The following is a 26,448-nucleotide window of genomic DNA, read 5'->3' on the forward strand; positions in this document are numbered from 1 at the left end:
GAATCTGCCTTTCTATAGGAGCAAATTCTCACTGCTTTCACTTAATTCTCATGAATTTGATCAATTTGATCACTCATTTGATAGGAAAATATTTGGCCATATAGCTTTGACTCATATGTCCAGAAGAGGTTAATGTATTTTGATGAAAAGTTGACAGGATAAACATATGATCTTATTTTCTGAACAAACTCTATCGGGAAATGGTAACAATGAATCTTAATTCTGAAAGTTCCCGGAAAACAACAGGCTGTATAAATAGACACATTTACGTGTGTGTCCTTAAAGGACGACTTCACCCATTTTCAACCTGTCTTCATATATTTGGTTCTCGATAATGCTCATTATAATATGGTACCATTTTGTCTACTCACTCTGTGTCTCAGAGGAGGGCTGTGGACAGTTCAGAAACCCGCCTACCAGTGACATCATCGATGGGGAATCCAAGCTAATAGAAACTGCAGGCTTTCTATTCCTGGAAAATTAGCATGCTATAATAGAAGCCATTGTTCTTTCGTTAATATAAAATATAAAAATTAAAATTAAAAACTTGAAATATTGTTTGATAAAAAAAAACATGCCAAACGATTATGTCATTGGTAGGTCGTAGGTGGTTTCTGAAGTGTCCACAGCCCTCCTATGAGACACAGACCGACTAGATTTTTTAAAATACCATTTTATGATGAGTGTTAATGACGACCAATTATATGAAGATAGGTTGAAAATGGGTGAAGTCGTCCTTTAAATCTGGAATCTTAAATGTATAGCCTACAAATACATTTAAAATGAGACCCAATGTTTCAGCATTGTTTTAGGCTATATCCAATAAGGTAAACATTTTTGTGTAATAATGGGCCAATGTTAGAGAGTCTATGGATGGATTTTAGGGTGGGCACTGCATGGGTAGGTCTATATAATATAGACCGTCACCTACCCAGTGCCATCTATTAAGGCTCTGGACCTACCTAGTCCCAGTACCCACCCTAAAATCCTAAATCATCCAATCATAGACATAGATACCAACGCTTCCATTCAAAACTCTCGCTCCATGTTTTCCAGCCCGCCCATGTCTCGTCCCACTCAGCACCACAGTCTTTGTAAGCTCACAGCGTTGACAGCCAGCCACTATAGCCACTGAAGCCGTTGTGAGGCAGACTGCTCTCTCGCTCTCTTCACTGTCTGGGGTGTGTACTACTGTCTCCATGCAAGACTGGTGAATAGGCTCCGACTTTAACATTTTTCTCTTCATTTGCTCCTCGCTCTGCAAAGGCTAGGCAGTAAAACAAAACGACAACAAAAAAGCCCCTCTCTTAAGGCAACAAAAACGCAAGTTTATATTTCAAGACTTAATCACTTTGTCTTAACAAACACTGCTGCAATGTCTGGAGAAGACGCACCTGCCCAGCAGCAGAACGACGTGGAACAGAAGCAAGACACCAAACCCAGTGAAGAGCCCAAAACTGACGCCCAGGCGGAATCACCACCAGCTGCCGCCGAGGCTGCAGCGGCTCCACCCGCAGCAGCAGCGGCCGAGAAGGAGAAGGAGGCCCCCGAGGAGGACACGTTCACCTACCGCTCCCTGGTGCTCACCGGCTACGGAGGCTATGACAAAGTGAAGCTGCAGGTGAAGAAGGGGAAGCCCGCACTGAAAGCCGGAGAGGTCCAGGTGCGGGTCAAGGCGTGCGGCCTGAACTTTGCCGACCTCCTGGCCCGGCAGGGTCTGTACGACCGGCTGCCGTCCCCGCCCGTCACACCCGGCATGGAGTGTTCCGGCGTGGTGGAGGCTGTGGGCGAAGAGGTGACGGAGAGAAAAGTAAGCCGCGTCTCTTTAAAGCTCTCATTTCCCTCGTCAGCTTTGTTCTTTTGCCGTCTAAGCCCCGTTTCATTCATCGTCTGGGAGTATTAAGTTCTTTCAAAATGTCTCATTATGCTACTACAGCCATGGGCGTGTCATTCTGGCTAGCTTGGTAATGGAGCAGCCTGCCCAATGATTGATTGATTGAATACGTTATTAACAGTTTGCAAAAAAAGCACAGAAAGTACAGTTTAATACAAATACAATGCTAAATGGATTGAAAAGAAAGTACTGTGGCTTGTTTCCATTGGGCTCCTGTATATTCAATTCATAAGAGGTTGGTATTATTAACCAATCAATCAATTCGTGGGAGGATGGTAAACTCATTCGTTCAACAATTTTGTGATTTAACCTGTAAGCATATACCTTTTTTTTAAAAGATTTCACTGAACAATTTAACAAAAGTATGGCTGAGTTAATAATAGTTGTACGCCAGGCTGCGTTTTATAATGATTTGGTTAACTCAGCCATTCATTCACAGGTGCGTAATCTGAGAGCAGTTTGCTGCTTGCCTGTCCCGGCTAATTTGGGCCAAAAGTGATAATAATAATTAAACCATGTAGTATGCCAAGCGTATGTTTTCACTCTTGTTATTGATTACCAAAAGTGTTTCATTGGCAGTGAGTCAGTGACTGATTAGAGTTCATTGAGGCCAGCAGTGAGGCGGCAGCGCCCCTCCACCGTCTTTAATCAAAATGCGTTCCCTCTGCGCACAAGATTGACAGCTCCAAGTTTAGGAGCCGTTACCTGCCGCGAGGGGCGTTGCAGATCAGATGGATCCATTCATTTCACAAGCACAATTCCAAGTGTACATTTTGAGTTAACTGTTGTCCAGACAGACGCATGCAAATATGCGGACTATACGACGTACTTTATACCTTTTACAGCGCACTCTGTTGTGCTTTTAGATGTGATGTGTGAGCAGCAACGGCGCACCGGAGACATTACAGTCACCGATGCCTTTGTTATCGAGAGCGACACTGGCGCACGCACGCACACCGTGCACGCACCGAACGGAAAGGGCGAGGCGCTACAGCATGATATGAGAAATGTGATCAGCACACGCGCTCTTTGTCAACAGATATTTCTTTGCTGCTCGTGATGAATTTGTCAATCCTCAATCAATAGCCTAAAGTGTTTTAAGTTCCGAAGAAATGATGTTACTGCAATTAAGCTCTCTTATGCCACACAAAATGAAATGGCATAGATAGGCTATTATTTGTGTATAATTAGGATAGGTTTCTAGTTAGAATTGAAGTACATCATTGATAACCCTGAAATGACGATTGAAAAGTGTTGCCTCTCACTTCCATATAGATGACATGATGAGTCATGTAGCCTATGACCGCAACTTGGATGGCATCACCACGGTAACGCCTTTTACAATGCAACGAGAATATGAACGCATAATGTTCGGCTACACATCAGTCAAGGATGAGTCATGCAATGTTTTCTGTAATACAGTTATGCCACATTTCCCCAACTGCAATGAAATAATCTGTGAGTAATTCCATGCTGATCCCTTAACTTGAGTGAGTCTGTACATATAGGCTAAAGCTAGTCTAGCTGGGAGTGGCACATATGCCTGTCAAGAGTAAATCCTAATTTATACTTTGTTGTTTGATTACTTGATGGACTCAAGGCATACAGTTATTTTGGACAACCGACAAAGCATAAATTGGGAATAAATTCATTGGGTTGAATATTGAAGACTTGAATAGAGAATGACGTTGGTCCTCAACGGTTCAGTAGCCATATAAACCCTATGACCCAGTCTTATTAAATGCTTTATAACCTCTTTTCAGTTTGTCAGTCATGTAGATTGGATTTAAAGGTCAGACACATTCACTGACACTCATGGCATGCATGCCTGCGCGCGCACACACACACACACACACACACACACACACACACACACACACACACACACACACACACAGGCATCTTATCCTCACAGGACTTACACTTCCCCATCTTCCCTCAGCCCCTGGTTCACAGAAATAAAGAGCCAATCTTCCTAATGGCTAGAGACCTCTGAGATCTCTGTGTTTTGGCAGCAATCACAGAGGGAATGTGCTGACCCTGGCCTGGTGGCAGAGAGTTTTTGGGAGGCTCACAGCTCACTGCAGCCCTCTCTCTATGTTTCTGTCTGTCAGACAGACACAGTGTCTGCAATTTCACACATATGTTGTAGTGTAGGAATGGAAAAAGTATGAACACAATCTCATCCCATCAGCATTGTAGTAAACACTAACATGTGTGTTGTCTTCTATTTGTCTTGACACTTAATTTACACAGTATTTATTCTCATCTGACTATTACAGATATCTAACGTCTGGGGCCCAACCATTGAAAAGTGATTAAGTACCTCCACCTAAGACAAAAGACGCATGACAGACATAGAAATTTACCAACCATGGACGTCCTTAGGCCAACCATGGACCGACCATGTTTTAGCCCATGCAGCAAATCTGAGGCGTACCTGACTTTCTGTGTCAAAACCCGGACATGCTGATTTGTGATTCAGACCCTCCGTTGCTGGAATTGATGATGTAGGACAGTGAGTCTGACCATGTGAAACTACCAAGTATTCGACCTCGGACAGTTCCGTACTCTGAAAATGCTTACTAAGAGGTAGACAGTTTGTACGTTAAACACAGAGACCAGAGCAATACTGCAGTAGTGACATCACCCTAAATGACCTAAGGAGTTGACTGTGTGTGCAGGGGGTGGGTATAACAGTGACTAAGTTAGAAAAGAGGGCAGGCATGCCAAATCACATCAAAGCACCCTTGACACTAAACGTCAGCACTTTTTTCTGCAGACCCCCCCCCCCCCCCCCCCCATTTTCTTTTGGTACGTTTTAGTAGGATCTGACCCATATGTTCTCAATTATCTTCCTCCGGCCCACATTGTCAGTCTGGTATTTCCTCCTTCCCTCCCTCCATCCCACCACCTCTTTATACTTCCATCCCTCCACACCTCCTATCCTACTACCATCATTTGATCCCTTTATTATTTCCATTTGTTTCCCCCTTTCTCTTTCAATTCCACCTTCAAATCCTCCATCTTCCTTTCTTTGTACCATCGTTTTTTCCTCCCATCTATCCCTTCCTCTATTTTTATCTCCATCTCGCCCCTCATCATATCATCCATCTACCCCCCCCTCCCTCCCCACACTGTCCCTGTCCCCTCATCCTTCATCCTTATGTGTTTGACGTCTATCCTATTCCTTTCATCCCACAGGCCTACCATCTCTCTGGCAGTTGTTTCCTACTTGTTTTTTTTAACCACAAGATTACCCTTATAGCTTCACTTACAGAGCCTGATGACGATTGGCCATAAACTGCACAGAGAGGAGAAAATCAGACCCTGACTAACTTGAAGACAAACAGGCCTCAAAATATTCCAAAAGCTCTCTGTTTTATTTTGTCCTCTTTTGGCCCATACACAGGGGGTTTGCTTGATGAATCATGGAAACTTTTAATTTAGAAAAAACATAGCTGAATCAAGGTAACACTGTTTGCCATGTAATAACTTAACGCTGAGAGAACACATTTTGTTGCCAGGAGGCTATGACAGATGAACAGGGCGTGGCTTTGGTGCTACCGTCCACATCACGCTAACCGAGTTAGCGTGATGAGGGACAACAGCACGGTGACACCAGGACAATGTTATGCTGCCTTTTAATTACATTTGCAGGACAAGGGCATTGTTGGAGTCACAATTAGCCCTTATCTTGAACATTGTCTCCCTTGAGAATACTTAAACAGACATTTTGCTGAATTTAGTTTTTTCCCTCCTCAAAGATCTTTTTGCTAAGGTCATCAAAACCACACATCTACTCACTTGTGTTCAACATGCCCAAAACCTGAATCACCATCTGATTAATTCCATTTGCGTGCATGCTAACTGGACATGTCTTTGTTCTCCCCCTGGCCACACCATACCCAACAGCCTCAGTGCTACTACACAGTAAAAAAAAAAGAAAACAAAAGACCCTTACGCATCCATTTGGTTCTGTTTCCGTTTGTACACTTCTCAGAGTTAAATTAACACCAAGGATTTACTGTGTACAGTTCATGCAGTAGAGTGAAGGCTTAATCACTCAACCACAAAAATAGCCGATCTACAAGCTCACAACATGTCACGGCGTCAGTGGGACATGTTATGAGCTTGTAGTTCTGATATAAAATAAAATGTAACATTCAAAAAGAATTCCGCCTATATTGAAATGTCCAAAATTGAATTGGAACGCGAGAATTAACAAGGGACATGTAGGAAATAGGAAGGGGGGGGGGGGGGGTCAGACAGTGAATATGTTGTAACAAAAGTGTCACAAGGCTTGATCGTCTGGCCTTGACTGTGTGTTTGTGCGCGTGGGTGGATGTGCGCGTGGGTGGATGAGTGTGTGTGTATGACAGCATCTCACATGGCTTCCGTGGGCAGTAGGCTCAGAAGAATAAATGCCGGTGAATGTGATACGTGCGTCATACTGTGTGTGTGCGTGTGCGTTTCCGGTGAAGTCCCAACTATTGATTGTGCAGTCCCAACTATTGATTGTGCCACACTGTACCTCGAATTACACTGGTGAAGCTGGTGAGTTTGTAAGCTCTGAAGAAGGAAAAGCCAACAGCATAAATAATAAAGGGAAGGAAACAAGCCGGACAGGGGCAGACGGATTAAATGCTGCAACAAACTCAAAAAGGAGAAGTTTGAGTGAAAGTATAGGGAAAATAAAGAGAGAGAGAGGGGGGGGGGGGTATAAAACAGGGAAGAGGTGAGAAAGATAGAAAGGGAGATCTCTCTAATTGGAGTGGATAGACAGCGAGGCGCATGGCTCCCTCCGGGCCATTAGGGAGGCCCGGGCGGAGTGGGTATGTTCCCAGGAGGAGAGGGCTTGTCTTGTGCTCAGCCATGGGGAAGAATCTGGCAGGGCCACTGATGAGTGGAGAGCAGCCAGGGGGAGAGGATGGGGCCCATTGTCCTGTCTCACTGATGAGAAAGAGGGGATACAGGACACTCCTCACAGAGGGAGGGATGGATGGATGGAGGGAGCTGGGAGTAACCTATGTGCTGTAGAAAGTGAGACACAGGGGAGAGAGAAGGAAGGGGATGAGGGGAGAGAGACCAATCGTAGAAGGTGGAGGGCGGGGGAAGGAGGGGACGGGAAACAAACGCAGACAGGATGAGACGGGGGAATGGAGAAAGGGAAGGAAGACCTTCTAACGTAGTGCCGTGGAATGGAGTCAGGAAGTAAGAGAGAAAGAAGGGAAGAGCCGAGGAGATGCGACATAGATTTGGGAGTGGGTTGGGGTGGAGGATGAGCAGAAAGAAAACAGGAAGTGAATTATAATGCTGTGGTTGTCTCTGTTTCCTGTATCCCTCAAAGTGTTCTCTTCTGATTGGACGGTGCTGCAGTGGGGTGGGAGGTGACAATAGTGGCTCGTCCTCAAAGATTGGTGGATTCTGTCCTGATATAGCCCATTCAGGATATGAGGACACAGCAACCAAAAATTATGAGAGAGACTGGGGATGGGCGTGTGTGTGTCCTCAGCATACTGCACACAATCCTGTCGTTGCTGTGATGTTTATTGACTTAAACGGTGGCTTGTCCATTGTGACAGTGGTTGGGAACCTACAGTACAATAATGTGGAATAGTGATTATGTAACATCTTCCTTGTGCTTTGACAAAAAACAATGACATACTGCATGCATATAAAATGGCTCTTGTTTGCATTGATGCATTATTATTACACCAATACTTAAAGTGTTATGGTTATTTTGTCTTTTTTTCCCAGGTGGGCGACAAAGTGATGGTGCTGAGCCGCTGTGGGATGTGGCAGGAGGTGGCGGTGGTGCCGGCTACCCACACCTTCCTCATCCCAGAGGGAATGAGCTTCGAGGAGGCAGCTGCTGTACCTGTCAACTATGTCACCGCCTACTTGATGCTGTTTGACTTTGGCAACCTTCGGTCCAATCAGAGCATTCTCATCCACGCTGCTGCAGGTATGGAGCAGCGAACAAATAGACTGGAGTCTAAAAGAATGGGATGCACAAGAAATGAGCAAATAAAGCAATACAAGATATGGGCAAGGAAACACATACAAACACAAACATTCAGCTACTTTGTGAGATTCTAAGAGAGATCCAATGAATCGTGTGATTCCATGGTGATCCCGTAAGCTTTCAGCATCAAAATAAGTAGAAGGTTTTTCTGTTTGCCCAAAACCAAACAAGTTCTCTGCAGACAAAATTGTTATATACAAATTGCGGCTACACTTTGAGCGCTGAATGTTAGACCCCGTCCCCCCCACCACAATATTCTTCCTTATTCGCCCTTCCTCATTGGTGTAATCTGCGGTGTTGTTCAGCTAGTTAGAAAATCTTGGAGGTGCAGGAATTGCTGAAAAGAACTTTGGCAAGTGAATGCGTTCATTTGTTTTATCCGTAATTACGTCATCTTGTTTTCGCGACCTCATCAAACTTCATTTCCGCAAGAAGTATGCTGCAGCCTTTAGCTTGTATATGCGTCTAGAGTCAATGCATCATAATATTGTAGTTCAGATTCAGAACAAGGATGCTTGAATATGTGTCCAAGGAAACGCCCTAGACCGTTTACACTGCCAAACGTATTGTTCTGCTGTCCCTGTTTATGCATACCTTTTCTATATGAATCATGGCAGTTGGAGAGTATCCTGCTGTCCAGCATGATGTATGTATGGTCATGGAGCACCTGGCACCTTGACTGGGGTGGGGGGGGGGGAGTGTGTGATGCATTGAGCGTGAGAATCAGTGATTTTAGTTACTGTGTATACATGAGCAGGCCAGCTGGACAGAATCGGAGAGCCATTATCCAAAAGAAATTGATATATCTCTTGCGCGCACTCTCTCTCTCTCTCTGTCTCTCTTTTGCTTTCACTGCAGTGCATACTGTAAGCGTTGATGATTCCAGACCGCAAAAGACATGCCTTGCTTTTTGGAATAGTACATGTGGGTGTTAATGGCAAGGAGAACTTAGCACAGATGAACTCTACAACTATGCTCTCTCTGCAAGAGAAAATGTCAGTCCCTTTCCCTGAACACTGGAAGGCTTCCAGTCCAGGTGTGGTGTCCCTAGTGGCTCTTGACCGTCACAGCAGTTTCAGTAATGAGCCTTGATTTGTGACATTACCAGTCCAGGACAAGTGCAGTGTTCACAAACGGGCTCATTCACCAGTGGGATCGTACTGCAGTTACTCATAGATTAACGGCCCACAAAGGAAATCTACAAGTGCTTGTTTCCCCTTATCATTTGGTTTATTTCATTCAACAGCCGAGATGACATCATGTGAATCTCATATTGTCGGGGGGGGGGGGGGGGTTGTGTATGTTTCTTGTAGGCAGATTAATATGGGAGTGTGGTGTCCTAGTCTTCCCCCCTGGCTCTCGCCCTGGTTCATTTGAGGCAGCTTCCCTTGTTTCTCAGGGCAGCCTGTCAGTCTTTGCTCACCAGCCGACATTATTATGATTATTAAAAAGCACAAAGAATATATATAATAACCATAATTAAAGAAGGCAAAACTGCACATTCTATAGAAGCCCTCAGTCACTGTTCATTTCTGTAAATCACCATGGCCCTCTCATTCACTTGCCTGTGTCTGCTGTTTACACCATTTATGTGCAGTCAGTCCTGGCTCATTAATTTGTAATGCATGTATTTCTGCCGTGATATACAGTTACCCACTGTAACTGCAGATGATGTAATGATAGCAGTACCATGGTAATAAGCTAATATATTACCAGTCCTAGAGATGTACATGTCACCTCATAGTTCCTAACATCTCCTTAATGTCGTTAGTCCCTGATTAATGTCAAAAGATCAGAGATACCTGCAATGATGATGAACCCCAGGAAAAGGGAGCATGTCTGTGTGCCTGTCTTATTCAGGCTGTTTAGAAAATGCTTTTATGATCATGAAAGATACTGCAGCCACAGCGTTCTTTATGTAATTCTGTGTTTCCACTGGTTTGGTCTGGTAACTGTATCAACATAACATTCGACCAAGATGTGACAAGTGTTTAGCAAAACAAGATTTACTATTGGCGACAAGTAACAGTATCACGCAGGTGGCTTGACTCTGTCACAGGGAATGTTCCTGAATACTGCAAAATCCAGTGTCAAATTCACAAAAAAGTGACCCTTAAAGGGATATTTCACTTTCAAAAAAACTTTTGGTCATTTTATCATCTACTCAGGCCTTTGTGAACCCCCAAGTTTTTAAGTTGCTTGATTAATTATTTAGATATTTGATATTCATTTTATCAGACACGCCTGACGCCCCCTCCTATACAAACCCATTGTAACTTCAAACTCCATTTTAACCATGTTAGATTCATCAAAAACACCCGTCCTTGGTTCTGGTGACTCACCCTTCCCTCCTAATGCGTGAGGGGGCCGTGTTTTTCCGATAACTTTTTTCATTTATTTTATTTAATTTTTTTTTATTCTTTTCATTTTCCAAAAAAAAAAAAAATGAGAAAAATAATTGAAAAAACACGGCCCCCTCACGCATTAGGAGGGCAGGATGAGTCACCAGAACCAAGGACGGGTTTTTTTGATGAATCTAACATGGTTAAAATGAAGTTTGAAGTTACAATGGGTTTGTATATGAAGGGGGCGTGTCTGATAAAATGAATATCAAATATCTAAATAATTAATCAAGCAACTTAAAAACTGTCTGGGGGGGTTCACAAAGGCCTGAGTAGATGATAAAATGACCAAAAGTTTTTTTGAAAGTGAAATATCCCTTTAAGGGTCATGGATCATCTTATCACAACAGCCATGGGCAAATCCTTTGATTAATAACTTTCTCTGTGCATCAGTCTGATCAATCTGTTATCAGTGTGACTCTGTGTTAAATGGGGACCTGATTTGCTTGGGCTATACTGTTAACCTCTTGAACCCTAGCATCCCTATTCTGGACATCAGGACATGTCATGATAGGCAAATATTTGGGAGCTTGTAGATCGGCTATTTTCGGCAAAAAGATTTGTTGTAGGGGGAAAAAAGGAGTGGGCCAAGGATCGACCCATGGGGGACCCTGGCCCATGAAGTATAATAGGTTTTAAGTGGTTAAATAAGGGAACATACTGTATACGTAATACGTATGCTGATTTGTCCTCATATTTTGGTGTTTTTTCACTTCGGTTACTACCTCCAAAACCCATGGAATATTGTGTTAAAATGTCCTATTGCCGTTACATGTCAGACATGTCAGTGACTTTCCTGTCATTCTACATTTGATCTGATTTACATAATTAAACCTGTACTGTGTATCATACATTATAATTTATATTTAGCCCTATATATAAACCCAGTACAATCCACTTGGTCGGGAGGAGCAAGCTGAGGAATTATCATGGATCTACTGTATATAACGTTGCACAATGATGGCTCTATTGTGCAAATAAAACATTTCTCAGTAAGGCCCTTGACACAGCGCTTAAGGTTGTGTGAGCCATTGTCATATAATGGTGTGACCCTGACCTGTCATTGTGGCCGTGGCAGGTGATGCCATTCAACTTATATGGCATTGTACAAAATTGTAAAAACTTTGCTCTTGAGGGTCAGATGACCAATGCACAATGGCTGGCTTACACTTAGTCAGTCAGTCATTCCCGTGTGTGTGCGCGCATACGTGCTCGTGGTGTGTTTGAATCCTGGCGTTGCTGACGAGTGCTCAGCTGCCTCTCTCGTGGGTCACTCCTATCTTCTCTCTCCAAACAATAGCTTATTGTTTGTCCTTCCATCCCGCCTGCCTACTCTACTGGACTGTACATCTGCATCCTCCCATCCTACGCATCCCCCCCCCCACACCACTCCATAACCCCCACCTCTCCACACCGGCCACCCCGAAACCCTCCCGCCCTCCAAGGGCTCAAGATGACCCTGCTATTCCCGTGCCGACTCCTTGTCGTCTGGGGAACGCACACACACGTGTTTCCCCAGTGTTTTCTCCAGAGAGTCAGGGTAGAATGAAGTGCAGTGAAATTTGGCTGTGACCAGCCAAAAGCCTTTCCTATGACCTGTCCATGAACCGGGCCCAGTGTTTATGGACCTGGCCAGCAGCCCTGCCACCACGCCCACACGCTACACATTCTTCATGCTTATGGTACGCCGATGCATCCAATGATGACGTCCGTGTGTCTTTTATCTGTGAGTTATTGGGTGGCTAAAAAGAAAAAAGTGGAAGAGCCCTACATTTCCTTGCAGATGGTCCATGTATAAACTATGAACCGAGTTAATTCCTAGAGTTACAGTCTCGGACATCTTTCTTGTGCTTCACAGGGCCTTGGCTTTCATGTGGTCCTGCAATGGCACAGTGGGTAGAACATGGATCTTATGTTGATTCCCACCAGGGCGTTAGATATCAATATGTATGCACTGGTGGTGCTGGTGCCTTGGATAAAATATTTGATATAATTATCAATGATTATGTAATCATTCCTCTTTAAGGTCCATGGGAATGTGTTCCATGCATGTGTTGTGCTGTAAAATCTTCTGTATTCATTTGTAAATCTCAGAGATACATTTCCTTGGCATTGCATTCATCCGTTTCATATGAAACATTTTCAGTTTCCCCAGCTGCCCATTATAGTGGCTTCAATAATCTTGCAGGTGCTTGCTGGAACTCTCCCTGTTAATGAGATATTTCCTCTCTCCTAAATCAGTTATTTTTGTTGTACGACGAAGAATAGATTAGTCATTACTCCAAGGACGTACTCCAAGAACTTCAAGTGAGATGCCCCCCAGCCGCTGGACATCACTGTACTACATGTTCTGGGGTTCACAACTTCACATCCATGGGATGACAGAAGTGTAACAGTGTAGACTAGAGGTCAAGGTCCTTGTCAGGGAGGCTCCATTACTCAAATCTACTAAACGAAGCTGGAAGTGCTTTTGTCTCCTCATCTTCAGCAATCTTTGAGGAATCCTTGACAGTTACTCCAGCAAGCAATCGTTCAAGGTTTATCATTGATGCTGGAACTCCACTGGCACAGGAGCTTTTGTCTCGAGGATATTGACTTGAGAGTCCAGCTGTGGTCTCAATCTTCTGATGTGAATCATGACAGAAGAGCCTCCGGGCATATGTTCCCTCAGTGTGCCCTCAAGCCAAATTTATACTTGGCCCCTGTCATGCAGGAAAATGTCCGATCTGCAAGCTCAATATGCATCTCACTCTGACGCTTTGCGAGATCTGCTATTTTTGATGCGCGACACTGGCGCACAACCAAGTGTCAGGCTTCAGTGCAGAAACAGCAACTTGAAGATATGAGATTTTACTGTTGTCTAGACACACACAGTGACACACACGGACACACTTATCACACATACACGCATCTACAAACACAAACGAACAAAAAAACATACAGGGATGACTGGAAAATCTGTAAACAATGTAATCTGCTAGAAGCTAGAGGGAGAGCTGAGGTAATACATTTGGGAGAGTGAAGATGATGATTATGGAAGGAAAAGCAAAGAAATGCATTTTTAAAACTTTTACAGCACTTGTTTCCCTCCATGCCTGTAGCTTTCATTCATTATTCAATCGATAACAAAGCTCTTCAAACGTTACAGTAGCTTGATTGTTATTTGTTACAGTACATCTCTCAACTCTTATAGATCCATAATTCTCGGCAGCCATGACGAATTTTTTTAAAGTCTATGCCTTCAAAGCGGTTTCCTGTTCTCTCCCCCAGTCTGTCAACTCAGGAGGTCGTACGCTAGTTTAGAGAATGCTAATTCAAGCTGACCGCTGAACAGGAGTCTCGGCTGTGCATTTGAACCGTCTCTCTGTGTTCTCCGGGCCTGGCATTACCCAGAGGCAGATCAGCTGCACTGATAGGAGAGGGAAATGAGGGCAACTTCCAGTGTACCCACCAATCACATCGCTCTTTTATGCACTCATCACCGCTACAACCGTTGACACACGACCCCATCCCCCCCCCCCTCCCTGCAAGCACACACACACACACGCACAGGTGTGTTTGAGAAGAAAACCTCCAAACTGTGCTCGGTACACTGACTTTGTCTGTCTGTGCATGCGTGTGTGCGTGTGTGTGTGTTGCACCAAAGAATGTGTATGCACCAGTTTGTGCATATTTTGGAGGGAGTTTATGGTAGGAAGAATGTGCTTGTTTGCATGCGGTTATATCGTGGAGTTTATGTTAACAAATATTTCCTTTTTCTGACTGCTCGGGGTGTTTCTGTGCTCTTTGTTGTTTGTGTGCACGTACGTGTGAGTGTTTGTGCTAACAAGCATTGTGAGTTCTCGGTCAGGAAATCGCAGGGACTGCCTCCTCACACCCAGTAACTAAAAATGGGTTTCCTCTTGCCGCACAGAGTGAAATCTACCACCGGAGAGAGAGTGAGCATATTAAACCGCCGTACAAGTCCACAGCGTACATACACACGCAGGCAGCCCAGCAAAAACACAAGGCTACAGAATGAATAGTAATACCTCAAAAGCAGACCTTCAGTCAACCACAAACCCTATCTAGTTAGATGGGTACTGTAGTACATGAGCGCTGCTGTCTATATAACCTAGCCATCGGAAAGAGCAACGCCACCAACATTCCTCAACGGTCATTTATTTTATCCGTCTTGTTGACGTTGTCGCGGATCCACTGCTAGTTTGGGTAGGAAGGGATTCTTGGGCCTGTGTTTGTATTCCATACTTTGTCGGCCACAGCCTAATGATAGGGTGAGGAAGAGGAGAACTGGTGGAAGAAACCTGAAAATAAGCACGGGAAGTCACACTGAAAGCGAGCAAGGAGCTATGAAACGGGGGACCATTCAATCTCGCGGGTGTTGTTGGCACAGTGGCCAGTGGCCGCTGACCTTTACCCCACACCTGGGATCGCGGCACAGCAGAGGCATAATAAATATCACACAATGTGAGATCTTATTCCTTTTTGTTTAAAAAAACCTATACAATTCGTTGACCGGGATCCCTCAAGGCTCTGTACGTGGTCCCCTCTACATTAAATATCTTTGGTGGAAATAGCAGATCTATAAGCTCAAAATGCGAGCTTATAGATCTGCTATTTTCATTGAATGTACGCTGCAGAATAGGGGCACTAGGGTTCATGTGACTAAAACCTGTGTGGAAGTAGGTGTGGTCACTTGTGAGTGAGGGAGAGAGAGAGAGAGCATGGATTTATTGGTGTGAGGTTCAAGTGTTATCCTTCCACTTTTTTGTAAGTCTGAAAAACATTGCTGTTGTCCCCACCCACCCCTGGTTGTTGAACACAGGGTGTGGAACACCAACAGTGGCCCCAATGTCAGGCTGGATTCCACTGTGTTTTGGGGAAAATTCCTCTTCTCTCTTAAGAGTCATGTTATGCAGGCCAAGTGCAACCGGTGCCAAAATGTGAGTATGTGTGTGAGGATATGTGAGGGAGACAAGAGCCCTGTGTGTGTCTGTGTGTCTCATTTCTCCCTGCATGCCCGCCCCGAGAGACTTACTAAATAGATTAGATTGGTGCCTTTGACATTCCCTAATTTCCCAGTGTAAACAATTCAATTGAATCTGGTTGAACACAAATGGAATTAGTCTCAAGAATTTCGCTGAGTTGCAACTTTGTCCTTGGCCCAAGGAATGGGGTTAGTGTTCAGGGATGACCTTAAGTCACCCTGGGAATCTCATCTCTTGGGAAAGGCATAGAGAGAAGGGGCACATGGGAGGTGTGCTAAGCTATGTATTGGGAAATCAAATCGGGAAGCCAAAGGAGCATTGGATGCTAAATGAATGGGTTAATGGTGGTTTAATATTTGAATCTGTTCACATATTTGTTAAGATTAGCAGATACCAAGAACCTTTCTCATCTGCTCCATGCTGCGAGATCTCAATCACACATAGTGTGTGTGTGTGTGTGTGTGTGTGTGTAAGGTGGTGGGGTGGGTTGAGGGACTTGGCAGAGCTATTTGGTCTTGTGATCAGGGTTCAGTCTTAAAGACAGCATTGTGGAGCTGGTTCTCAGGGGATCATGGCACAGGTGTCCTCATTATCCCACTATCTAGAAGATAACTTGGGCAGGGTACAGTATCGTTCTTTGGGGAGATGCAACACTCATAACCCACATTCTAGGGTAAGATACCCTGTGCACACAATTTTAAGGCATAATCTCGTCTGTTAAGATCATCTAAGTTTTTTTTAATGAAAATGAAAATGAAAATTGACGTAGACTGTGGACCAGGAGCTGCTTCTTTTCTGATTTGTTCAGTATGCTAAATAAGGCTGAGCTAATTACAAGATGAATGACTTGCTGTATGAGGGGAGCATAAGTTATAGTTTACAGTAATGTGTGAACACTAAATTTAGAGCACATGTGTAATTGATCGATGTTACTGTACGTTGCTTTACACTAATCTACTCTAGTCTATGCTGTCTGTGCCTGTATATGAAAGTGGTCAATTGGGTAGAGGTGCTCATTATAGCCCAAGGCACACAGAATATATTGTTGCTGTCATGCAGAAACCTGAAATCTCCATATTATTTTTTTCATTAATGAATTACAATTTCTACTACATCGTATGACAGTGTCTCACAAAATAGCTGATACTGATAGCCAATATAGATTGGCTTTTTGCTATTTCGGAATTTATTTGCATTCTTTGCCAATAATGACATGCCCAAAACAGGGACGCCAGTCAAGTCTGTCTGTAGGTTGTGCTGTAAATATTTACCAATGAAAAGTATTAACAAGAGCTTGTGACTAAATAATAACTACATTAGAATCACTAACACAGGTTATTTTTTTTCATTTCCTGAACAGTAATGATATTGGACAAGGTTTCCACCTGACAGCGATGATCTTCTTATGGTACTGAAAAGAGAGCTTTATGGCATTATGTTTTCCTCCATATATCACATTCACACATACAGTATGTACATGTATTAAAACATATTTGTTAAATATGGTTCCATGTATACAGAATACATAGTATATGTATATATGCCGAGATATGTTTGTAGATATACTCCCTCTCCCATACAAGCCTTTGCACATACTCATAGATGGCTGGCAGAGTGGCAGTATGAGGCTTTGAAGAGATTGATATTACTATAGCTGGTCTGTCAAAGATAACCTGGCGACAAGCTCATGATGTGCCATCGAATGACTTCTATATGACCAATGGAGGAGCAGCCAATGAAACAAAATGGTTCCCCTTGCTCAGTCATCGCAGGCAGTTTGGCCCCGGTTTCCTTGGCAACACAAACTTGGTTTCTCTCCGAGGACAAGGAGAGATAGTGATATTATAAAGCTGGCTCAGCAACACTGCCAGACAACAGAAAACAGCCTTGATCTTGTTATTTCTTCACGTCTTACTTTTTCCGTCAGCAAGGAAGAGCAGAGTAATTTATGCTTTGTGGTATGGCCGCATCGCTCGCCAGAAATACAGATTTTCAAGTGAAAAACACAATTATTTTTGTGTGAGCAACACTGCTGTACGACAAAGTAAATAATAGACCGACGCCTGAGTTACGCGTAGTTGTGTGGAGGTGTGTGACACAGGCACACGACTAAGTATAAATCGGGCTTTAAGGTGGAGGTGTCTATTCGGTGCTTTTGAACTTACGGTCCTCTCAAACCAGGCCTTGGAATTGAGAATGCCATCGTGTCTTTAACCTTTAGAAAATGAACCATATTTTGATTGTACATGAACAGATATTGGCTAGATCTTGACCCCAAAAGATAAACATTCTTGACTCAATTTTTTCTGTTTTCCTAATCTTCCCAGTGACCTCACCTGTATTCACACTGTTCTGTTAATTTGATCTCTTGTGACTTCTTTTTTTCTTTTCTTTTTTCTTACATTGTACACTGACAAGGATTTTACTGTGTGGTAGTCTTGTAGCCTTGTGGGTCTTCAGACAAAGTTAGCCGTTTTGTTTAGAAAGGTCCAGGTAGAACCACACACTCAAGCTCTAAAAATGGGATTGACATAAAAAAAAATAACACCAACATTGCACTTTATCCTGACCTGCAAGAATCCACGAAGGTACCAAGTTGAACTTTTGACAGTGTTTGTTATCAATTTAGAAATCTGCAGGGAGAGGACAGCCTATTTTTCTTGGTAACTACCAGAAATTAATTGTAATTTCATTGAAAGATATGTCATCTTTGGTTACTTTAATGCAAGACTACTCAACAGTTCACGTATCGACTCATGTGAACATGTGTGAGTGCGTGCGTTCGGTCTGTGCGCCTGCCTATGTGGTTGACTGCCCGACTGGATCGTAGTGTCTTTGTATGCATGAACTTGGGGGAGTAGGAGTGTGTGCATGCTTCCACAACCAAGCCAGTAGATCACGACTTCATGAAAACATGGCGGGTGCTACAGTTCAGCAGCTCGGTTATGCCATTAAGAATAGATCTCATTTAAATGCACATGCTGTGAGTGCTCCATTTGTGTTGCTTTATTCTCTCTGGCATCAGATAAGATGTGCCCTTTATTTGGTGAGGCATGAATGACCTTTATGGACGCCTTTCAGTTCTAGTCCTCAAGTCAGCTAGCTTCCATCTCAAACAGACCCCTGCTTATCAGTAACCTATTACTCCTTGCTGTGGCTGCCTTAACAAACAGTGGCTCAGACATTTACCACACATGTTCAAATACAGTCAATGCCCAAAACAGCTCAGGAAGCACATTCTCAAAACACTTTTCCCTCAAAGGTCATCTTGCACAATGCATTGCTGATTCTGCATCAATTTTTATTTACAGTGGCACTGTTATAAGCAGTTATGCGTATGTAATTTATGGAGTCAATGACATCCATCTCGCCTTTACTAGCAAACAGAAACCTTAGCTGAGTCAAATATCTCTTGAGGAATTTTTGGGCAGGTTGTCTTGAATAAAAACGAGTCAAATATCTCTTGTGGAATTTTAGGCAGGTTGTCTTGAATAAAAACCGAAGTAGTGTCATTCAATGCACAATGGCCAGTTTCTCCAGAGTTGGATGTCTGTGTGTACATCTGTGTGTGGGTGTCTGTCTATTCTCCCCAGGGCTGCAGAGGTAATGTGATTGTGTTTAATGCTCTTATTTGCCCCTGAGCCCTGCACAGTCATGCTGTTATTGACTAATTCCTGCCTGGGACAATAAATAATGCAAATTACATTTTCCTGCCATAGAAAACACTTGTTAAATGGGATTTTGGGGTGCCTTTAGCAAGTGCTCCCTGTATGCCGAGTATCATTTCTACTCGGGTGTCCCCTGAGTGACCATTTCTATGATTGAAGATTGAGAGGCATAAATCCCTCAGGCTCTCCCTAATCCAGTTCGGGCAATTGCTGCGTTTCAGTCGTATTCATCTGATGACTTAAATACAGTACATAGGTTATTAGGTTTTACAATCAATCAGGTGTACCTGTACATTCAACTTGCCTCCCCTTTTTCCACAGGTGGTGTGGGCACCGCAGCCACCCAGCTGTGTCAGACAGTGAAAGATGTGACTGTGTTTGGCACGGCGTCTGCCAGTAAGCACGAGGCCATCAGCCAGAGTGGAGTAACGCACCCAATCGACTACCGCACTAAGGACTATGTCGAAGAGGTCCGCAAGATCAGTCCCAAAGGTGAGACACTTTATAAACTACGTTGTGTGCCCGTGTCGTGGACCTAAAATGGCAGATCTACAATCTCACAATGTGTCGCAGCACTACTTTTGTTACGCGACATCATGCACAACGTAGTATATCAAGCCCTTCAAATGAAGCTTCCAGGTTTCTAGGTTTTCTATTATCGCATGTACTTAGAATTCAGCTGTGGCAACATTGCAGGAAGTGAATTTTTTTTACAAATAGTCTGTAACAAAAGCTAAATAGAATAAAAACTTGAAATACTGCACCACTGTTAGTATGCCTGTGGCTACCAATTGCAGTTTACATCTGTGTCTGTCCAGAATATACAGATATGTAGTGAAGACTTAAAAGGAATTTAATAAAAGATGTTGTGTATTTATTTGGTTATGTAAGGGAGTTATAATCCATATTGTCCATGTCACTGTTAAGGAAGTTCAGGAATCTTATAAAAGATGAATGTCTTCGGGTATGCCCGAAGGTGGCATATCCGTTTCCTGTTCAGTTTCCCATAGCTTTGCATGATTGGCACGGCTGCAGACTTAAACCGGAAACACATATGACACCATCATGCGTTTCCGGTTTAAACTTGCTGTCGTGCCGATCAAGTGAAGCTATGGGAAACTGAACTGGTAACGGAAGATATGCCATCTTTGGAAAACCCACAAGTCATGCGCAGAGCCTATAAGCAGTAAGCACTAGATGTTAGATGCTGACGACTGTATGAAATGAAGTCGAATTTCACAAAATGTCACATTCTTTTGTGCTGTAAAATCAATAAACCTGGAATATAAGACTAGTGATTACAGTAATAATCACCACATTCTGGTGTGCTGCTCTGGGATTGATTCTGAACGTGAATACTCTAGCCCCATAAGCTCCCACTAGCACTATTTATCAAAAAAGTTGATGATTTTCTTCCCCCCATGCACTTCCAATTCTTGACAGAGTTCACAGCGAACTACATTTGGCGGTCACATATTTGAGACTGACAGCTTTTAAGGCAGTTACTTTCCTAGACGAGTGCAAAACTCCTTTTAGTAAGCAGTGAGTACAGTAACTCTGTCTGGATCACATCAACATCAATTATACATCCCCAAAGTTCCCGACCCTCAGTAGCAGCGACACAAATAGCACATGATGTTTGTCTCTAAATCAAAACGGCCCTCCAATTGCCGCTCACCTACTGCTGTGTTCCTAGCAGAGTGGAGAATGTTATATTACACTACAAGCTCATTTTGAAGTCCCCCGCCCAACGCCTCTCCTCTGTAGCAGAGAGAGACGGGGAGAAAGAGAGGGAGCTGACAGACTGATAGACAGAACCCATCTAATTAGATGTCTGGATCAATGAAGCTCTGCTCTCTATCTGTGCCTCTGTCTCTTGTCTGTCTGTCAATGCTTGTGTGGTGTGGTCAGAGCAGAACCCTGCTGTGAGCCATGCTAGAATCGATAGAACCAGGGGTTTAACAGAACAAGGAGGGGCCAGTCTGCTTTAAGAAGCCCCTCCGGACGGAAAGAAGCATCATTCGTTAAGTCTGAGCCTACATGGCTAGACATTAATAAGCCACAGAGAAACCCTTACGGTCGGGTTACCATAGCTCTCTGCCCAGAGATCGGTAATTTATTTTCTCTAGAAAAACAAAACGCAGAGAAGCATTTTATCCCCCTCGTCTTATCATTCACATGAAAAATGCCATCCTCCTCTCTCCTCTTCCTCCTACTCTCCTCTCCATTTGACACACACTGATAACTCTTCTTCTTCTTTCCTCCGTAGGTTTGGACATAGTATTGGACCCTCTTGGAGGCTCAGACACTCATAAGGCCTACAATCTGCTCAAACCCATGGGCAAGCTTATCACCTACGGTAAGAAAATAAATATCTGTCGTCTGTTGTGATGAGTGACAGCCACTGTCTATGTGGTACACCACAAAATCCAGATTGTTGAATGAATCCTCAGACTTTTACTGCGTATGCAGTCTCGTTTGTGACAACTTTGAATTGGTGAGCCTTAAAAAATGGTCAGAAGTGTTGTACAGTATGAGGGGGTGTTAGTATGACCTTGTTAACAAAATATCAAAAGCAAATTGATACACTGGACAAAACGCCCACGGGTTCCCATGCTAGCTACCAGATGAGCTTCTTCCAAGTGGGCAGCGTGCACCCGGTTGCTGGCCTCCCTGTTGAGGCCCATGTCCTCAAACGTGCTCTGTGTTGTGCGTGGGAAGGCCCATACACTCTCTCTGTGACCATGCCAATCGGCGACCAGCGTGCATGCAACAGTGGGCAGGGTCGGCATCCATGGAGAACAGGGCCTTTACTTTGCATGTCATAAAAAAAAACAATCCCACTACCCAGCATGGTGCCCGACCCCCCCCCCCCCCCGTCCCCGTCCCGTCCTCATCTATTCACCCTCGCAGCGCTACAGTACATCCCTCCCTCCGTTCCATCCCTCCATCGTTAGCTCTCTGCTCTCCCTGCCCGCAAGTCCTCTGCTCTCCACGTCCCTCTTTGCCGGCTGCTTCTCATCCAGCTTATCAGAAGTATGCGTGGTTGGAACAATGGGCGTTCTATCCACACGGAACCTGGAATGTGTCTGAATGTAGCAGACTGGGTCCTTCTCCAGCAGCCCTCCCCTCTCTCAGAGCACACTTGTGTCCCTCTGCAGGAGAGAGATGGAAAGAGAGAGAGAGAGAGAGAGAGACGGAGAGAGCGATACTGTTGGGGGCCTTTGAGAACACAGTAGGGCTGAGTCTTGGGGTGTGTGAGGACAGTGAGACTTTCAGGATTCACAACAGGCAGAGCAACTGTAAAGGGGATGTGAAGCGTCATGAAAACCTCACATGAGAAGTGAAACAGTTGTCACATGGGGAGCCTCTGTACCTTATTATGCCATGCCAGCAAGAGTGCTCTTCAACCAAAACTGAGACAGACCCACAGATTAGCTAGATGCGGAAGTTAAAGCTTGGGTGAGAATGGAAAAGAATCGGTTGGCTAGGAATGTTAGCGTAAAACAATAAAAGGGAGAAAAGAGAGCTGGGGTAGATAATGTCTCAGTAAATGAACCGGTCCAGAGTAGACTACCAAACAATGCTTCATCCGTGAATCAATTACACACAGTCTCGGAGACTGCCCCTCAGTTTGAGAATAAACAGCCCCCCTCTTCTTCACTTCACACACCTCTCTCTTTCAGGCTCTCTCTGTCTCTCTCTCTCTCTCTCAGCCTCGCCCCATGTAACCCTTTCTCTCCCACCTCTGTCAGGTGCAGCCAACATGCTGGCAGGCCAGAAGAAGAACCTGTTAGCAGTGGCTAAGACCTGGTACCACCAGTTCTCCATCCACACGCTCAGCCTGATCCAGGGGAACAAGTCAGTGTGTGGCTTCCACCTGGGCTATCTGGATGGGGAGACGGAGCTCATCAGTCAGGCCATGAGCGTCATCCTGGACCTGTATAGTCAGGGGAAAGTCAAACCCCGCATTGACTCAACCTGGCATCTTGAGCAGGTGTGTGCTTATCTTTGTGTGTGTGTGTGTGTGTGTGTGATGGGGGCGGTTATTGTAGAGGCAAATTCCTCCGCATGCGGGACACAATCCTCTGTCATTGCTGTGATATTTATTGACTTCAACAGCGGCTTGTCCATTGTGACATCCATTGTGTGTGTTATTGTTGAGACATAGACCACATTTTTGGGCAGATGTAGGGTGTTAAACCAGTTGATTGGGGACGGCATGTCAAATTGTGAAATCTGATTACCAGTATGTTGTAGTTGGTTTCATATGGTTAGGGTAAGTGTTATGGTTGGGCCTGTGACTGTTCTTCTGTAGGGTAAAGGTTAGGGTACTGCAATATGGAATTAATGTAAGTCAATGCAATGTCCCCAAAAGTTTACAAAACCTGGGTCCCACATGACATGGGCGTGGCCATACACATATTCATTCACCAGGCATCACGTGTCGAATGGAATCACTGTCGCCCTTCAACCCAACTCTGGACAGACTTAGACTGTTGAGGGAAAATAAACACGGTTGACAGATAGTAATAGAGACGGCATGAAAGGAAAGCGAGAGTACGACAAGAGTCAGTGGTGCCAGGCCTAAGTCTTCAGCTACAGTATCAAAGCCAAGACCGGTCAGTGTTCCGGACTGAAAGAAATGCCCACTGTCCTTCTGTCTACGCCATCTGACACTCTTTCTCTGCCTTTTACATCCGGCTCTTCTTTAGATCACACTAAATCTCTGTTTAGGATATTGACTGTCTGTCTGTGTGTCTATCTGTCTCTCGCTCTTTCTCTCTCTCTCCCTCCCTCTTTCTGTCTCTCTCTTTATGTACTCCACACTCCCCAAATCTCCTTTCCTTCCTCTCAGTGTATCTTTTTCTCTTTTTCTTTCTTGTTGCTATGGTGACCTCCCATAGTCTGCGTGTGCATCTGTCTTAGGGAGGGGCCCTGATGTATGAGAAAGGCAGAGCATGAGAATACAGAAGGATGAAAAGGGGAGATTGCACAGCCATTTAGTATAAAGTTTGGTAAGAGATATAGAGCAAGTGTTATATACTGGGTATTATTTTTATGACATTGTTTGTATGGTCTCTTGTGGTTGTTCGTGTATTTTTGAAAAGGACAAACAATGCTGCTGAAACTTAATTAGCAAGATAATATTGATCGCCTTGAGCTAAATGTAAATGCCACACTCTTGAACAACCCTCCTCCAACCTATCCTGTCATTCTCCATGTCCATTAATCAATGAACATGTGTGGAGTACATCTTTTGAATAAGGCATGATCACTGATATGTGGTATCTGTCATTTCAATCTCCATCCCTATCATGTGCGTCTACCCTGTCCAGATTAATGTATGCCGATAATGCTGTGGCTGACATCTGTAACTGCAGGTAGTCTGCCTCACATGGGGTTATCTCCATAGTAAAGATGTCTGGGAGACGGAGAGATAGGCAGTAAGCACACAGAAGTGGGGTAGGTGGACAAAGCAATTAAAGTGCTTCATTAAATAGTGTGATTTCCTTTCACATTCAAGGCCTAGTGAGTAGTTAGCAGATTCAACCATCACACTATTCTGTTACTACACTCAGCTGCACCCTTTTTTTGCTTCCTTTATTTACTTGACACCAGTTCCCCCTTGTGAACTCCCACCCCCTCCGCCCATGTGTCTGTATGCGTCCCAGTTGTCAGGGCTGGGCTTCGGCAAGGCTTTGCGTTGCTAGGAGATGGCCCTCCGTTGCCGTGGCATTGGTCGTTAGGTGGTCTGCCTGCCTGCGCAGGCAGGCAGGGATGGTGGGATAGGAGGAAGGGAGAGGAAAGTGGGATGAAGGGGAGCAAAAGATGGACACAGGAACAGACGGTAGGAGGGTTGGGTTAGACAGGCTGTGATCCTCCCCTGTGTCACTGTGACGGACAGCCAGTGTGGGCCAGTGGGTCGATCAATCATTAAACCAGGGGCTGTCGCCATCCTGAGGTCTCACCTGTGACTGAACAAGCAGCCTTCCATTCAGTCAATAATGGTAATGTGACACAACACTACCATGTAGCCAGTTTGTCCTTGCGGTATTTCCCTGAGCTTTCAATAAACATTGTTACTTTGTTATATAAATATATGGTTACATGAGATTTACAAATGTAAACATATTAGATTTTTAGCAGTGTTTGCATATATGATGATACAGTACCAGCCAGGTGAGCATAAATAATGAGCTTTTGCTGAACTCCCCTCTTTCATAAAGCAGGCTTTTTTCCCAGTATGAACGGGACACTCTCATTCTTTCTCTCTGTGTATCCCATTCATAGCATGATGTGTATATAAATAAAGTGAGGTTTTTAGGGAGTAGAAGAAGCCCAGACAATTTATGTTGGCACTTGGCAGTGCCTGGCATCAACTTCATTTAACTGTGGGAGGGATAGAATTAAAGAATGCCAGAGTTTTTATTTATCGCCTCAAACATGCGTTGGCAGATCATAAACGGGCTACTAGCACATTGCTCTGTGAATAGATAATTTATCACTGACAGATGAGTTTGAGCTCTTCTCTCAGCACCCACATCCTCACTTTATTGTATTTTGGAAGAACCGTGGTTTGTATAGCTACATGGCCATGATATACTGTACATGTCTTTGTCCATATATTATCGATTGTGAGTCCATGCCTTGTGAGTGAGGAACCGGAAGTAGCCACTTTTCACTCTTATTGCATGGTGAAACTGATCTAGCAGATTCTACCAATATACAAAAACAAGTCCTAGTATGTAATTTGTCACCATCTGTTTTGCCTACTGGTAGTGGCGGTGCTCGTGTTACACTGATATTGCCAACCTATCGATTTTTGTTGTGTTAGAGGACTACCATCAAGGGTAACAAAACATGAATCCATCCATTTTACTTTCCCAAACCAAGATTTGCCTTTTAATGTACCATATTGGCCAAATCCGCTTTGTTCCCGTTAGGAGTCTAGGTTCCTCATCACAAAGTACAGAAAACAAAATATAAAGATAATATTTGTCTTATATCATGCCCAGGTAGCTAATCCAACCCAATTCTATCAAAGGTTCACCACTTTAAGTGCTGCCTCTTACCGTATGTAATCTCATGTTTTTTCCCTCCGACTTACAGGTGGGTGACGCCATGCGGAAGATGCAGGAGAGAAGCAACATTGGAAAGGTGATCCTCATCACAGACCCCATGCCCGAGGAGGAGAAGAAAGAGGAGCCCAAAGAGGAGCCCAAGAAGGAGGACAAGAAAGAGGAGAAGAAGAAGGATGACAAGAAGAAGGACGACAAGAAGAAGGATGACGCCAAGAAGGAGAAGAAGGATGACAAAAAGAAGGAGGAGCCCAAGAAGGAAGAGGAGAAGAAGGAGGAACCCAAGAAAGAGGAGAAGTGAGCGGGGAGGAACAGAACAAGTCAAGCAGACCAGCGGGGAGCATATGTCCTGGGAGCGGGAGGGGGGGTAATATGTGTGTGTGTGT

The 26,448-nt window shown here is 44.2% G+C and overlaps 1 protein-coding gene across 1 annotated transcript; it reads left to right on the forward strand.

The window, feature by feature from the left end:
* The first annotated feature begins 1,120 nt into the window (after window positions 1–1,120).
* vat1 (vesicle amine transport 1) lies at window positions 1,121–26,410 on the forward strand. Its single transcript, XM_080446288.1, has 6 exons — window positions 1,121–1,810; window positions 7,655–7,862; window positions 19,302–19,472; window positions 21,250–21,339; window positions 22,736–22,977; window positions 26,094–26,410. The coding sequence occupies exons 1-6, from the start codon at window positions 1,376–1,378 to the stop codon at window positions 26,361–26,363; spliced, it is 1,416 nt and encodes a 471-aa protein (XP_080302414.1). The 5' UTR covers window positions 1,121–1,375; the 3' UTR covers window positions 26,364–26,410.
* The last annotated feature ends 38 nt before the right edge of the window (window positions 26,411–26,448 follow it).

Source organism: Gymnoscopelus braueri (genome assembly GCF_963280865.1).
Source record: "Gymnoscopelus braueri genome assembly, chromosome: 13".
In the NCBI taxonomy this organism is placed as follows: Eukaryota; Metazoa; Chordata; class Actinopteri; order Myctophiformes; family Myctophidae; genus Gymnoscopelus; species Gymnoscopelus braueri.

Coding starts and splice junctions, on each gene's coding strand:
- vat1 (XM_080446288.1), top strand. CDS start 1,376: ATGTCTGGAGAAGACGCACCTGCCCAGCAGCAGAACGACGTGGAACAG. Junction 7,863..19,301: donor TCTCATCCACGCTGCTGCAG/GTATGGAGCAGC, acceptor CTTTTTCCACAG/GTGGTGTGGGCACCGCAGCC. Junction 19,473..21,249: donor CCGCAAGATCAGTCCCAAAG/GTGAGACACTTT, acceptor TTTCCTCCGTAG/GTTTGGACATAGTATTGGAC.